This window comes from Cetorhinus maximus, chromosome 17 (assembly GCF_964194155.1).
Source record: "Cetorhinus maximus chromosome 17, sCetMax3.hap1.1, whole genome shotgun sequence".
In the NCBI taxonomy this organism is placed as follows: domain Eukaryota; kingdom Metazoa; phylum Chordata; class Chondrichthyes; order Lamniformes; family Cetorhinidae; genus Cetorhinus; species Cetorhinus maximus.
In genome coordinates, this window is record NC_135895.1 from 97,234,210 (window position 1) to 97,251,160 (window position 16,951).

The window sequence follows — 16,951 nt, forward strand, 5'->3', positions numbered from 1 at the left end:
AAATCACAGTTACACAATAAAACACTGCTAAAATTCTATAAAAATGTGGTTATAAATGAAATTCCAAATTCAGGACCCTATACCTTAGTCACAGGAAGCTTCATCATCAATGGCCTGAGCAGGAATAGGAGTTATGTTTGCAAGATGATATCTTTAAAATCTTAGACTTCTGGCAATGAATGATAATATGCTTAGATGATATATATTCTTCTGATTTGACCAATACCTGTGTTACTATTGATCAAGTCTTCTATGCAGACCTATCTACAATATCACTGACTGTATACAGATAGTCTTCCTATCCTAAGTAGAGAACAAGCTCAAGAAAAATCAGGTCAATATGCTGAAATCTCTCTCCTTCTCATTCCAAGTGTCCACATTTGAGTTACAACACTTTCCTGAAGGATCATATGAATGCTCAGACACTAACATTTTTCAGGGAACTGTGGCATGCAGTTGAAGGTGAGAGGGCCATGATAATTTTACCAGACTGTAACGTGAGCAGTAGCACTAAAAATTTAAGTAGCTGAGAAATAAAATGGACTTAATTAACAGATGCTTTGCCATATAGTCTATGGACTTTTTCCAAAAATTGTATTGGAAGTAACTGCATTTTACAATAAATTATATCACTAATTAAATGGTTTTGTGATTCAGCACTTATTGACAAAAATAAAATATTGTAACTTCAAACCAAGTTACAGCCAGTGGAAGTCATTCATCATGAAAACATAATAATTCCTCTGTACACAATTTGTAACAAGTTTGTTTATATGTTTGTAAATAACAAGCTTACAATTTCAATACAAATAGAGAATAGAGGAAATATCTTCTCTATAGTTCATTAAATAAACGAATTAACTACAAAGTAGCACATCACAAATTAATATAAAGTTATTTATTTTGTCTTTCAGGCAAAACTAAAACTTATACCTCAGATTTGTCAGTCACAATTGAGGCTGAAATGTCCTTCTGAAATCAAGCTGTCTTCACTTGCGAAGCAAATATTAGATTAAAAGAAAACAACGTGCAGCTTTCATCGTTTACTTAACCTTGAGTGAATTCTTCAAAATTGCTGTGGAATGATGATCTGAAAGTGCTTCCTTGGTGCGGACTGAGATTAAAAAAACCTAATAAATGAAAATTGCATAGCTGAAAGCTATTCTTGTCACTGTGTGCTGTACAGTACAAATGTGTTACAAGACAAGATAACCCAGGAAGGGTTAATGTCAGGAGAATGGGTGGAGCACATTGCTTAACAGATAATGTTATAACGCATCCATCAGCAAAATTTAACAGTTTACAACACATCAACTGTTTAAACTCACTTCAGAGTTCTCACTTTGCTGAATCTTTGGACGGAACAGCTGTAAGCAGGACATTCTCTAAGGAGATGCTAGGATTAGTGTAATACTGCAAAGCTGAGTCAAATCCTTGTTGCTCCAAATACCAGATCCGCCCCTGGTCTATCAACCGCTTGCACAGGCGACCCAAACGTTCTCTTTCTTCTACAGTCAGTGTCCTGATAAGGAATTAAAATAAATCAAACTCAACAGCTGAAGAATAAAATTTTTTTGTGCAGTTAAAGTGAAATTATCTGTCTTTACCTCATCCTCTTGCGTTATGCAACACCACCCCAAAAAACTGACTTATGGTATAATTTCTGAGTTAACAATGTTCTGTGACACTGTTGCCTGCTGGCACAAAATCTTCCATTCATCGCTGAGATAACTGGGATTTTGGTTCTGTCTATTTTTAATTTTAAAACAATTACTCATGAGATGTGGGTGTCGCTATCAAGACCAACATTTATTGTCCATTCCTTAAATCCCTTGAGAAGATGGTGGTGAGGCCCGTTTGAAATGCTGCAATATGTAGTGCAGGTACTCCCAGTTGTGCTGTTAGGTAGCGAGTTCCAGGATTTCGACCCAATGATGATGGAGAAATGGCAATATGTTTCCAAGTCAGGAAAGTGAGAGACTTGGGAGAAATTTGGAGGTGGTGGTGCTCCAATGCATCTGCTACCCCTATCCTAAATCGTAGAGATCATAATTTGGGAGGTGATGTTGAAGAAACTTTGGTGCATCTTGTAGATGGTACATACTGCAGCCAGTACTGGAGGAAGTGAATGTTTAAGATAGTGGATGGGTGCAAATCAAATGAGCTGCTTTGTCCTGGATGATGTTGAGCTTCTTGAGAGGTGTTGGAGCTGCACTCATCCAGAAAAATGGAGAGTATTTCATCACACACCTGACAAGTGTCTTGTCGGTTGAGGAAAGTCTTTGGAGAGTCAGGAGCGGAGTCATTTGCAACAAAATTTCCAGCTTCTGACCTGCTCTTGTAGTCTCAGTATTTAAGTGGCTGGTCCATTCAAGTTTCTAGTCAACAGTGACCCCGCAAAAGGCCTTGATGATGGGCAAATAAGACAATGGTAATGTCACTGAATGTCAGGAGATGGTGGCTGGATTCTCTCTCTTGTTGCAGTTGATCATTGTCTGGTACGAATATTACTTGCCACTTCCCAGCCCAAACCTGGATCCTGTCCAGATCTTGCTACATGCAGGCACGGACTGTTTCATTATCTGAGAAGTTGCGAATGGTGCTGAACAATGTGCAACTATCAGCAAACATAAACACTTCTGATCTTATGATGCAGGGAAGATTGGTGAAGCAGCTGAAGATAGTTGGGCCTAGGGGACTACCATGAAGAACTCTTGCAGCGATGTCCTGAAGTTGAGATAATTGGTTTCCAACCACTACAAACATCTTCCTTTGTGCTAGGTATGACTCTAACCAATGGAGAGTTTTCCTGATTTCCACTGACTTCAATTTTGCTAGGGCTCCTTGATGCCACACTTGATCAAACACTGCCTGGATACCAAGAGCAGTCACGCTCACCTCTGGAATTCAGTTCTTCTGTCATGTTTGGATCAAGATTATAAGGAGGTCTGGAGATGAGTGGTCTTGATGGAACCAAATTGAGATTTGCTGAGTAAGTTCTTGGTAACTGCTGCTTGATAGCACTGTTAACATCATCTTCCATCACTTTGCTGATGATTGAGCGCTGGCCGATGGAGCAGTAATTGGCCAGATTGAATTTTCCGCTTTGTTGGGTAGATGCCAGTGTCATAGCTGTACTGGAACAGCTTGGTTAAAGGCACAACTAGTTCTGGAGCATAAGTCCTCAGTACCACAGCCAGGATGTTGTCGGGGCCAATGGCATTTACTTTATATACAGCTGCAGCTGTTTCTTGATATCACATGGAGCAATTCAAACTGGCTGAAGACGGCATCTGTGAAGGTGGGGACCTCAGGAGGAGCCGAGATGGTACATCTACTTAGCACTTCTGCCTGAAGATGGCTTTGAATGCTTCAGCCTTGTCTTTTACAATTATGTGCTGGGCCCCACCCTTGTTGAGGATGGGGATGTTCATGGTGTTTCCTTTTTTAGTTGTTGAAGTGTCCACCACCATTCACAACTGGATGTGGCAAAACTGCAGAGTTTGATTTGATCTGTTGGTTATGGGATCACTGTCTTTGATTATGCTGCTTCTTTTGTTTAGCATGAATGGAATCCTGTGTTGTAACTTCACAAGTTGGCACCTCATTGTCAGGTATGCCTGGTGCTGTTCCTAACATGGTCTTTTGCATTCCTCCTTGAACCAAGGTCAGTTGTCTGGCTTGATGGTAATGGTGAGTGAGAGAGATGCTGGGCCATGAGGTTATAAGTTTGTGGTGGAATACAGTTCTGTTGTTGCTGATGGCCCAGTGTCTCATGCATGCCCGAGTTGCTAGATCTGTTCTGGATCTATCCCATTTAGCGTGGTGGTAGTGCCACTCAACATAATGGAGGGTTTCTGCAGTGAGAAAACAGAATTCCATCTCCACAAGGACTATGTCGGTAGTCACTCCTATCAGCCTTGGAAAGATGCATTGGCTACAGGTTGATTGATGAGTACAAGGTCAAATAGGTTTATCCGTTGTGTATGATCTCTCACCATCTGCCTGAGCCTTGTCTAGCAGATTGTCCTTCAGGACTCGGCTAACTTGGTCAGTAGTGTTACCGAGCCATTCTTAGTAAGGGAAAATGAAACGTCCCCCCCAACCAGGGAATAGTACATTTGATTGGGTGGTTTAGATAGGTTAGTTCCATGATATTGCTGTTAGCTAAAGGCATTGAAATTTCTAGTTACAAATTTCTTGCAATATCTCTAAAATAATTTTTCCACAGTATTTAAAAAATGCCTGGATGACAAGTGATACTGTTTATTCAGTGCAACCAAAACAAGTTTTGCTGCAAAACGAAATAAATAATAGCCAACATACTATTTAAGATTATATTTGATAGAATGCAGTTTCTCAGGGTAGTGTCCTTGGCCCAACCACCTGCTTCATCAATGACGTTCCTTCCACAATAAGGTCAGAGGTGTGGATGTTCGCTGATGATTTCACAATGTTCAGCACCATTCACAACTCCTCAGATACTGAAGCAGACCATGTCCAAATGCAGCAAGATCTGGACAATATCCAGGCTTGGGCTGACAAGTGGCAAATAACATTCGTGCCATATAAGTGTCAGGCAATGACCATCTCCAATAACAGAGAATTTAACCATCATCCCTAGACATTCAATGGTCCCCACAATCAACATCCTGGGGAATTACCATCGACCAGAAACTGAACTGGACTAGCCATATAAGTACTGTGGCTACAAAAGCAAGTCAGAGACTAGGAATCCTACAGTGAGTAACTCACCTCCTGACTCCCCAGAGCCTGTCCACCACCTACAAGGCACAAGTCAGGAATGTGATGGAAATCTCTCCACTTGCCTGGATGAGTGCAGCTCGAACAACACTCAAGAAACTCAAAACCATCCAGGACAAAGCAGGCCGCTTGATCAGCACCCCATCCACAAACATTCACTCCACCACCTACAAGCTGCATTGAGGAATACATCAAGGCTCCTTAGACAGCACCTTCCAAACCCATCACTGTTACCATATAGAAGGACAAGGGCAGCAGACACATGGGAACACCACCACCTGGAAGTTCCCCTCCAAGCCACTCACCATCCTGACGTGGAAACATATCTTCGTTCCTTCACTGTCGCTGGGTCAAAATCCTCCAACTTCCTCCCTCACAGCACTGTGGGTGTACCTATAACACATGCACTGCAGCAGCCCAAGAGGCAGCTCACCGCCACCTTCTCAAGGGAATTAGAGATGGGTAATAAATGCAGGCTTAGCCAGCGATGCCCACATCCCATGAATGAATAAAAAAAATACAATCATGCTATGAGTTACCCCTTGGCTTGATAAGTGCCAACATATGGAAAAAGACTAATTGGCATGGGCTGGCAATAACTTAAATGACAGCTCAGATAAGGTCCTTGGAACAGGGCACTCACTTTCCCCATTTAATTAGAAAGTAATGTACAACATGGAAACAGTGAAGGTGTCTAAAGAAAAAACAGTTTACAGCTTCCTCAAAAGGCAGCATGTCATTAGGAAATTCTGATAAAAAGATCCCAGGTTAGATTCCTGTATGATGAGTTGACTGAGCTCAACTGAAAGAGTGGTTGAGCAATATAAGTTGAGAAAATCAGCTAAGGTTCCTGCTTGCTTTCGAGTGACCATCTACTAGAATGTGTGGGTGTTTCCACACATTGCATAGTTCTATCTCACAAACACAGCAAAAAGGTGAGTCTGGCAAGTAACATGTGCTCATCCACATATAATTTTAATATTTCCAGTCTACTCCAGCTAAATCAAAGTTGTTTTTTGCGGCAAAATAATTGAATTTAGATAAACTAGTACGGGGTATTTTATGTTCAACTTTTGTTTAGAAATAACATAATTTAATCAAGTGACCTTGAATTAAGTGGAGTAGACTATATATAGATCTCAACCTTTCACACTATTGGAGGAACTGGAGCACTAGCAATTTTAACTCAGACAACACATTCCTAAAGTGTACTACTACTTTAAAAGTTTCTAAAATATAGCTGTAGTAATATATTAGACAATTAGATGCATACCCTTCATATGCAAAGGTTTCCTCTTCAAAATCATGCTCTTCCAGATGCAGTTTCTGATTTGCATTGTCAAATTCTGCTTCACCCACATTAATGGAATGCCTTTTCATTCCACAGGTGACCCAGCTTGACATACGTTGAAAGATCCTAAAATCTTCCGCACCAAGACCTTGTGAGGAGAAAAATTCCTTGCCTACATAATGCTTCCATTCACATCTGTGATGACAACACAGTGCAATAGCAACTCCCAGGACTGGCAGTCTATTTGCAGCATTCAGCACAGTACAATTAGAATGACTCGTAGGATCTCCCATAGTCCACATTTCATCACTCTTCAATCTTTTCTCTGGTGGTTCCTTGCCAGTATCTTCCTGGTCTGTTATGTAACTTTCCATGATACACCTCAGAGCAAGATCTGTGCAATTTAAGTGAAAATATACTATTACAAACTTTAAATAACTTACATAGAATTACAACTTCCCAACAGGTTTCTTATTTTTGAGGTGTTTATGTGCATATGTGGTTTCGCAACTAGAGATTTAAGAACTTTCTGCCTTGTGACAATATTACACTCCTGCAATCAAGTATTCCAGCTATGTAAATCAGTCCAAAATCTATTTTTAATCAACACATTTCATTTGTGAAGTTTTTACTCCCACTATTTATAAACTTCCACATGTAACATCGTAAACAGTAGTCAAATATTTACTGCAAACAAACTAGCAGATGGCAGACAATATCACTATGGGAATGCCCAGCTATTGATTGCAGAATTAAGAGCAGATTGGAATCTATTTACACACAAAGCAAGAGTATAGACCCTTCCTACTCCTGAACCAAGTTCAGGGTGGGGCTGATTGGCCAAGAAATTGAAAGCATTTTCCTGGAAACCTGCTGTCACAGCAACATAAACTATTTTAAAAAAGGCCATATGCACAGATTTGTTTATACTAAATAATGTGAATGAAAAAACACAGAATAAGAAAGGGTCATTTAGTTCCTTTATTCCGCTCATTCTCATGACCATATTCAATTAGACATATTAAAGATTCAATCCAACTCAATTAACCACACATGGGAATGAACTACATCAAAATTATCTCCCCCTCTCAAATTAATTTGTTGAAAATCCAGAATATTTGTTCATGTTTGTAAGTGTTAGCCATGCGTCATGGTAGCAATGGTGGATGTGACCATTTGCTATCTGCCCCAAGTGGTTAATATTCATGTGTGAATCTGAACAGTGAGTATTCAACCAAGGGGTTCATCACACTCCACCTAATTTTTAGTGCATTCACAATTCCAGTAAGGCGGGGGGGGAGAGAGAGGCACCGCAGCCCCGGAAGACTTTTCTCCGTCTACCCTAAATATGCTTAAGCCAACGATAATATGCCTGCTGTCATGACGTGTCAATATTAACCACATTTTCCTTTGTTTTAAAGCTTACTTCTTTAACTTGGAGTTGTTCTTTTTAAATACTAGCAAATTTATGGCATTGATGATGCAGCTGGGCTCTGGGTCTGGCAGAATCTGATGTCAAAGGCAGGTCTGAACTGGGGTTAGCGAGGAAGCTTAGGGTGAGGGTGGGTGGGCAAACAGATAGTGGGGACGTGAGTTAATTTAATTTAGAGAACAAATACAATTAAATAGAAATTTAGACCAGGAATAGCACACACGTAAGCCTGGAAAGGGAGAACAAGGTGGAGGCAGGTGAGAGTCTGGAGAAAAATCCACAGGCTCTTAAAAACCAAATCCAACACTAGTGGTTATCTGTGTCAGTTTATTGCGAATGGAAATAAATTCTTGTGCAGATAAGCTCATTGTTATTTTACGCTTTGAAACATATGGCAATCCACTTGCCTTAGAATTCATAATATTTAAAGTAAAAACTTTCCTCTGTGTACTGGGTGGCTGTTCTTTGGAGAAACCTTTCTTAGCAAATTGTATTTGGACAATTTATTTTGCTGCAATGTGAGTGGCAGAGTTTTTATTTTGCAGCAATATTGTTGGATCAAATTTGGTGGTGAAGTTGATTGGAGAGAATCCTGAAGTTGGAGTGAAAAGCTTTGCGAATAATGAAACTGGAAAATAATCAATTAGAAAGGTGGGACTTAACAACTGGAGACAGAAAATACATTTAACCAGTGAGGAAGAAAAAAATTGTACATACAGACTCAATGGTACAAAAGTAAATGACAAACACGGGAAATGTTTTTATCAAGAAAATTTGGCATCCCTCATGTACTAGCTGAGATTATAGCCCTGAGACATACTTAGCACAGAAGTACTTTTTTATATTAAAACATTTTTAAAATGTCCACATATTTTAACTGTGTAAATGATCATTGCATTTTGTACCATACTGTACCATTCAAACGTTGGTCAAAGCTGGTTAAGTTTTCATGCAGAAACAGAAGAAAATTGCCATTTTGAAGAACAGAGGCATCTAGGATGCCAATGGTACAAAGTACTCTCCCTAGATATTTAATTTATAAAAGTAAATCATATACCTGTCCTCAGTTTTATAACTGATTTCCGATTTCATGGAAACCTTCCAATTTGGATCTCTATTTGTGCCTGGTGCCAACCTGATGATGAAGGTGAAGGCTCATCTTGATGTGGTTCCATTTACTATCTCAGGCTTAAGCATTTGGACTAACTTGCTAGCTTGAAAGTCACCTGACTCATGAAATGTGTATACCAGCTAAGTGTTCAAGCACTGCACTTGTACAATGTACAATGTAAGTCCCGCCTTTCTTATACAAAGCGAATATTGTGAAGTGGGCTTGCTTTCAAAATTACACGTGACCCCAGACAAAGGTTTAGTGTGTGATGATACCTCTTGGCTCACAGACTATTCTATTTTAAGGTGATTGTGCCAACAGAGTTTTGAGTTTCAAGAAAAATTATATTTAGAAATGCTAGTTATTATTCCTTAATTTGGGAGTAAGTAGTACTTTTAGAATCTGTGATGTAAACTTAAAGTACCAAATTGATTTTATGTATTTATAACATTGTAAGAAATTATTCAGCACCATAAGGGACAATAGTTTTTAATGAATTTTTAAAAAAATTAGCAATAGATTATCACTTAATAAATTTGATAACATCATTATTGTTAATCTTTGGGCATCAACTGAGCATGTCAGCCTAACTCTCACTGTGCCTACCACACACAAACAAACCCAGAATAAACCTGTCGCCACCTGCTCCAAATATTATATACACTATACGAAAAGAAACAGTGGATGTGGCCTTCCAGCTGTACTCCTGCCTTGCAGTTCAGAAGATCGTGACTTCATTTTTGATATCACTTAAATTTATCAATGAGATTACCATTTTTATGTTTTTGGTTATCAGGTTCGCTTTGTCCGGCGAACGCTAGCTGCGTCCTTGATATTAACACATTAGTTGGTACTTGAAACAATATAGGCAGAGACCCCGATTAACTGAACAAACACTGGTAGTTTATTGGAATTAAGAACAGAGCACTAACATCATGTGTGCTTCTTCAATCACCTCCAGCTCTAGACTTAGTTACCCAGGAAGCCCGCGCTGTGTAGCGATTGGTCGATATGGTCACCTGGTCAACTAACTACATTCTCTTAAAGGTACATAGCACTTCACTTTACCACATCCCTACCCCTTTACTTGAAAGTACAATTGACAAGCATCACAACATCCCAATTAGTTACATGAATAACTATTTACAAGTTATTGTAAATAGTCTCTCAGGAGATTTCCTCAGATGTCTCGACTGGTTTTTCTGAAACCCCCTTCTCAGGGGTCAACCGTCCACCAGACTCTTCGGTGGAAGTGGGCAAGTTTGTGTCTTCGACCCTCTCGGGTCCAACAGGCCCTACCAGTACTTCCATGTTGTGTGATATTTCTTCCACGTGCAGTGTAGACTCAAACGCAAATGATGACAGCATTCCTTCTTGTGAGACTGTCGCTCTTCTCCGGAGATGATCCATATGTCAGCTAATTATTTGACCATTTACCGACACATTATAGGAAAGAGGTTCTGTCACAGCACTCACTTCACTTAATAGCCAATTGGGCCCATCTCCAAAGTTCTCCGTGAGAACTGTGTCCCCCACCGTGAAATTTCTTTCCTGATTATGGCCATCATGTCTAGCCTTCTGGGCCTCTTGGCTTCTCCCCACCCTCCCCACTAAATTTGGCCTGCTAGTAGTTAGATGGGTGCGGAGACATCTCTTCATTAGTAATTCAGCGGGGGCAATACCGGTGGTCGTGTGTGGCATCGTCCGATATGCGAACAGGAACCATGACAAGATGGTGCTGACGGAATCCCTGTCCAGCTTTTTCATCCCGGACTTAAAAGTTTGGACCGCCCGCTCAGCCAAAATATTAGAGGCGGGTGGTAAGGTGAGGTTTTGATATGAGTTATTCCGTTGAGAGTTGTAAACCTATGGAACTCCCCACTGGTGAGTGCCATCCTGTAATCTGACACGAGCACCTCCGGTAACCCGTGCACTGCAAATCTTTGTCACAAACAGTCTATGGTGGCGTGAAATGTGGGTCACCAGACTTTGTAGACATCCATCCACTTGGAGAGGGCATCTATTAGTAAAAGGAACATCGTGCCCAAGAAGGGCCCTACATAGTCGATGTGGAGGCGCATGTATGGCTGCCCCGGCCATTCCCAAGGATGCAATGGAGCTAAAGGGAGTACCTTTTGTACCTGCTGGCATTGAAGACAACTTTTGACTTGGGTTTCAGTGTCTGCGTCCATCCTTGGCCACCAGAAGTAGCTGCGCATGAGCATCTTCATCCTACTAATGACAGCGCTGTGTAATTCAGCCAGTAATGGCCTTTGTCCTCTTGGGTCCACGATAACCCTTGATCCCCAGAACAATATGCCGTACTGGCAGGTGAGCTCATATCTACGATTGAAATAGGACATCATGTCATCAGACTTTGGCCCACCTGACCATCAATTCAAGACCTGCTCCCGGACGCGAGATAAAAGTGGATCTCAGCTTATCCACTCACTGATTTATTTGGCCTGCACAGGGGAGGAATCCAAAAAATTTAGTACTAAGGCAAATTCCTGGGGAATTGGCACGTTGTTATCTGGCAGGGGGAGGTGGCTCAACGCATCAGCATGTGTGACCTGGCTTCCCGATCGGTGAATAAAAGTGTATTCGTAAGCAGCCAATATCAGTGCCCACCTCTGGATGCGAACAGATGTGATGGAGGGGTATTGCCTTATCCTCTCCAAATAATCCCAGCAGAGGCTTGTGGTCAGATATAATGTGAAAATGGCGACCGTGGAGGTATTGATGGAATTTCCAAACACAACAGACAAGCCCTCCTTCTCAATTTGAGAATATCGTCGCTCTGCAGCACTGAGCGTGCGAGATGGAGCCATCCACCATCTGCTGTGAAAGTACAACTCCTATTCCTTAAAAGGATGCGTCACAAGTTAAAATCAATTCTTTCTTTGCGTCAAAGTAGACCAGTAGGGCTGATGATCTTAACAATTGCTTTACCTTCAGAAACGCATTCTGGTGTAGAGCTTGCCAAATCCATTTATGGTTTTTCTTAATGCTTATAACGGAGCCAGTATGGTTGATAGATTTGGGAGAAATCACCTATAGTAGTTTATCATGCCTAAGAAGACCTTTAGTTCTGTAGTGTTTCTCGGTGTAGGTGCCTCGCAAATAGCCTTGACCTTTTCATCCATGAGATGCAGGCCCTGCGCGCCAGCCTTGTGGCCCAAGTAAACTACCTCTTTGGCTTGGAAAAGACATTTTTCTCACTTCAAGCGCACCGCTGCTTGTGAAAAGCGTTTCAGCACCTCCTCCAAATTAGCTAAGTGTTCTTCGTCAGTTCATCCAGTGACTAAGACTTCATCCAGATAAACAACGACACGGGGCAGTCCCTGAAGCAGATTTTTCACAGTAGGCTGGAAAATAGTACATGCCAACGAGACCCCAAAGGGTAGTCGAGTATACTGATACAATCCTCGATGTGTATCGATGGTCACAAATTCCCTAGAGCCTTCTTCCAGCTCCACCTGCTGGTAGGCGTTACTCATGTCAAGTTTTGAATATGTGATATCCCCTGCCAATTTTGAATATAATTCGTCAATCTTCAGTGTCGGGTGTCTATCAAGTTTGGTCACTTTGTTTACAGTTACTTATAGTCACCGCATAAGCGAATACTTTGGTCTGGCTTCAGTAGGGGTACTAAGGGTGTCGCCCACTTGGAAAATTGCACTGGTCGTAAGATACCCAACTTTTCCAGTCTGGTTATCTCTGTCTCAACCTTGTCCCGTAGAGCATAAGAGACTGGTCTGGCTCTGATAAATCTGGGGGTTGCGGTAGGGTCTACATGGATTTTGGCTTGTAGCCCACGAATCCTTCCTAGCTCGTCACTGAAAATGGAAGTGGACTTTTGTAACAATTCCTGCAAGTTTCTCATTCTAATTTGAAAAATCTTGGCCCATTGCAATTTTGACCAATTAAACTGGGGCCTGCCCCAGCTACTACTATAAAGGGTAAATTTGCAGACTGATCCCCATACTGCACCAGGACTTGGCTTATCCCTTTCACTCTTATTTCTTCATCGGTATATGGTTTTAATTTAGTGTCCAATTTTTCCAAACTTAAAGGATGGACTCCTTTATTCAAGTGTCTGAACGTATGTTCTCCTATGACAGACACTGAAGTCCCAGTATCGACCTCCATCTTGATGGGTTGTTCATTGATTCTAATGACTACCTGGATTGGGTCAGTTCTACCCACTTTCCGGTTGTATAATGAATAGATGTCAGATTCTGTTTCCTCCGGTTCTTCAACGAGACAAGATTTTGCGATTTCTAGCTTTGTTTTTAAAATGCTGTCTCAGCCTATCTTGACAGTGCCACATTATGTGACCATTGTGCTGGCGGAAAAAACATTCGATATTTCTGGACTGTTGATCATCTGCAGGCTGCAAGGATGCATTTATCTCATTAATGTCGTGGGTTTTCACTGTAGTACTGTTGTTCTTCAACGGTCTGTACATAGTGGGCGTTCCCCATCTTTCTGCGGAGTCTGATGTTTCGCGCCTTTTGTTACCAGCCTTTCCCGCCCCACAAGATGGACAGCGCCACTTTTTGTACCTTTTATTGCCTCAAAGTTTCTAATAGTGCTCTCCATGGCTGTTGCCAATTTTAATGCCTTGCTGAAGGCTAGAATAGTTTCAGATAGCAATCGCTTTTGAATAGCTTTGTCCCTGATCCTGCATATCAATCGGTTTCTCAACATGTCACTAATCGAAGTTCCGAACTCTAAATATTCTGTTAATTCCTTTAAGGCAGCTACATAGCTAGTGATTGTCTCTCCTGGAAGCCTATTCCTCGAATTGAATTTAAAACCCTTTATAGTAACTGAGGGTTTTGGCTTCAGGTGATTTTTTTTTTACAACGTTTACTAACTCGTCGGAAGTCTTCGTATCAGGGGTGTTGGGTGATGTGAGGCTGCGGATCAGCCCATACGTTTTGCTCCTGCATGTGGACAATAAAATCACCCTATTCTTGTGCTCTCCCATGATGTCGTAAGCAGTAAAGAAGAACGCTAGACATTCGACATAATGAGACCAGTCATTGAAAACGAGGTCAAATGGTTTAAGATGCCGAACCCACGGCATACTCGATACTGCATACTAAGGAGACTGCACTTTCAAACAGCTTTCAAGGTAGTGGCGAATTACGTAACTGGCTTACTGCGGCTTTCTTGATTGCCATCAAATGATCCGGTTTATCCCGTCGCCAGTTTTACGTTTTTGGTTATCAGGTTCGCTTTGTTCAGCGAATGCTAGCTGTGCCCTTGATATTAACATATTAGTTGGTGCTTGAAACAATATAGGCAGAGAGACCGATTAACTGAACAAACACTGGTAGTTTATTGGAACTATGAACAAAGCACTAACACCATGTGTGCTTCTTCAATCACCTCCAGCTCTAGATTTGCAGTTACCCAAGAAGCCCGCGCTGTGTAGCGATTGGGCGATACAGTCACATGGTCAACTAACTACATTCTCTTAAAGGTACACAGGACTCCACTTTATCAAGTAATATTTCAGATATGCATTATAGTCCACAAAGTGGCAATAATAGATATATTTGTACTGGTAACAGCACACATCAGGGCAGGAGTTAGTACAGCAGGTGGACTAAACTGTCATTTTCATCTCTAGCCATCATATCTCAATAACAATCTGTATCACCATCTATTTGCATCAATATCAGCTGATATTCTGAAATTCAGCATTTTAGTATAATTTCATCTATTCAGATTATTCAGACTGTATGTCATAATTCCATTAAAAACTTAAATGATAAACGTCTCAGAGACAGTGCTAGTAACAGAAAGGCAATGACATTTGTTGCAAAAAGTATTGGAACTCAAATTCACATACACAACAGAACCTAGGTTTGCACGCTATAAAGTATTACCTTCTGTAGTACTGAAAAGAATTTGAGATTTGCAAAAGGTGCTTGAAACTGCTGAATGCCAAATTGAAGACTTACTTCATTTTCATATTCAGATTTCATTAAATTCAATCATACCTGTAGCAGCTCCACACAAATGCTTGCCAATTCCAACAACAGGTGGTCTTTCTCTTACAAGAAGGGGTACCTTACCTGCAACAATATAATACTAATTATGTTATAACCAGAAAACAGGACAATCTTTTAAAAGGAGAACAAAAATATAATTATGGAAGTGTACAAAATTTAAACTTGCCTAGGCTGAGATCTTCGATGTCAATTTGAAGCCGCTCAAACATTGAGCCTCGATTTTTATGTTTACCATCTACCTTTAAAAGATAATGTTACATTTGCTCAGTTAATTTACTGAGATGTTTGGAATATTATTCCAAGCAGATAATCAATATTTGTCACTTGATTGCAGCAAACGATTACCTTGAAACGTGTAGTGGCTCTCTCCACAAGGAGGAAGTAAACATTCTTGACATCTTGTAAAGCAAGATCTATCCAATGGGACAACTTTCCCCGACCAGCACCAAACTCCACAAAACATCGGTTTGATCCAAGCAAACTCAGTCTTTCCAAATTACCAGTGAGTGAAGCCTGGAACATTACAATTTAATCCCTTATGGGTTAACAGCACAAGATGTCAACTAAACCAGAAAATATATATACTTTTATGATCCCTTCTCCTGGAATGGCTCAGATGTTTCAATTTGTGAGCCATCTAGTTTAAGAAGGTGCTAAATTCAATCTCTCCTGTATCGGATAAGTTAGCTGATCTATATCAGAGATGTCAGAAATCAGAAATGTCCACAAAAGTGCTAGCAGTGGCCTTACTACTCTGAATCAGGGAGTGGCAAAGTAACTAAAATTATACAAATGACAGATCAGCGCGAGGTACACTATCAATCCACAAAGGCTGGAATAACCCTATACTAAGATGACTAAGGATTTGTTCAGTATGAAGAGTGTGAGAGGAGGACCCTGGGACAGGCAGTTAACAGCACTTAGAGGAGAGTGTGAGAGGAGGATCCTGGGACAGGCAGTCAGCAGCACCTAGAGGAGAGTGTGAGAGGAGGATCCTGGGACAGGCAGTCAGCAGCACCTAGAGGAGAGTGCGAGAGGTGGATCCTAGAACAGGCAGTCAGCAGCACCAAGAGGAGAGTGTGAGAATAAGACCCTGGGACAGGCAGTCAGCAGAACCTAGAGGACCATGTCTATCTAGAGGATCTTAGCATCTAGGCTATAGTCAAGTAGGAGTAAGGGTAAAATAAAAGCAAGTGTCCATATTCTATTTAGATAAGATGTGTCTGGGGAGCTCAATCCTGTGATTGTGGAAAATCCTAGATGCTCCTAGTGGTCTGGATCACCATGTGTGCAGAAGGTGCCTCTGACTGGAGCAACTCAAGCTCTGGGTTTTGGAGCTTGTGCGGCAGCTGGGGGCACTACGGTGCATTCATGAGGCTGAGAGGTTTGTGGGTATCACGCTTCACGTTCACCCCGCAACTTAAGGAAGTGCAAGCAGAGAGGGAATGGGTGACCACCAGACAGAAGGGGACCAGGCAGGTATTAAGGGAATACCCCAAGTGCATCTCGCTTGCAAACCATTTTTCGGCCTTGGAAAACAATGAGAGTGATGGTTCCTCCTTGGAGGCCAACCAAAGCAAAGGTGGTCGAGCTGCTCAGAGGGAGAGGAAGAAGTGTGGAAGGGCAATAGTGGTAGGGGATTCATTAATGAGGGGTATAGACAGGCGCTTCTGTGGCCATAGATGTGGCTCCAGGATGGTATGTTGCCTCCCGGGTGCCAGGGTCAAGGATGTTATGGAACGGTTGCAGGACATTCTGAAGGGGAAGGGTGGACAGCCAGAGGTCGTGGTCCATGATCGGACCAATGACATAGGAAGAAAGAGGAATGAGGTCCTGCAAGCAGACTTTAGGGAGTCAGGTAGGAAATTGGAAAGCAGGACTTCAAAAGTAATCATCTCCAGATTACTCCCGATGACGATGCCACACAGTAGTGACTATTGGAACAGAAGGATAGAGCAGATGAATGTGTGGCTGGAGAGATGATACAGGAGGGAGGGCTTTAGATTCCTGGGGCATTGGGACCATTTCTGGGGGAGGTGGGATCTGTACAAGTTGGACGGGTTACATTTGAACAGGAACAGGACCAACATCCTAGCAGGGAGGTTTGCCAATGCTGTTGGGGCAGAATTAAGCTAAATTGGCAGGGAGTTGGGATCCTGAAAAGTAGTTCAGAAGGGAGAGAAGCTGAGATGGAAAGTTAAAATGCTAGTAAGTGAGTCTGGAAGGCAGAGGAAACATAGGCTAGGGAAGAAAGAAGCGAGTTTAGCAAAGCTAAATGGAATATATTTTAATGCAAGGAGCCTGAGGAATAAGACAGACGAGCT

General features: G+C 41.6%; 2 protein-coding genes across 3 annotated transcripts in view; one reads left to right on the forward strand and one right to left on the reverse strand.

The window, feature by feature from the left end:
* The window catches only part of lrrc39 (leucine rich repeat containing 39), a 32,091-nt gene extending 30,933 nt beyond the window's left edge, over positions 1 to 1,158 (forward strand). Inside the window, exon 8 of the mRNA XM_078561689.1 lies at positions 915 to 1,158. Within this exon, the coding sequence (XP_078417815.1) occupies positions 915 to 976 (62 nt within the window). The 3' untranslated portion in view covers positions 977 to 1,158. The remainder of the gene's footprint in view (positions 1 to 914) is intronic.
* The window catches only part of trmt13 (tRNA methyltransferase 13), a 32,382-nt gene continuing 16,314 nt past the window's right edge, over positions 884 to 16,951 (reverse strand). The window contains exons 7-12 of one of the 2 annotated variants that reach the window (XM_078561685.1): positions 14,973 to 15,140; positions 14,794 to 14,866; positions 14,616 to 14,690; positions 6,038 to 6,449; positions 1,329 to 1,522; positions 884 to 1,130 (exon numbers count right to left, since the gene is read on the reverse strand). In XM_078561685.1, coding sequence (XP_078417811.1) covers positions 1,339 to 1,522; positions 6,038 to 6,449; positions 14,616 to 14,690; positions 14,794 to 14,866; positions 14,973 to 15,140 — 912 coding nt within the window. In that variant the 3' untranslated portion in view covers positions 884 to 1,130; positions 1,329 to 1,338. Of the gene's footprint in view, positions 1,523 to 6,037; positions 6,450 to 14,615; positions 14,691 to 14,793; positions 14,867 to 14,972; positions 15,141 to 16,951 lie in introns of both variants that reach the window. The other variant, XM_078561684.1, reaches the window with a different exon arrangement.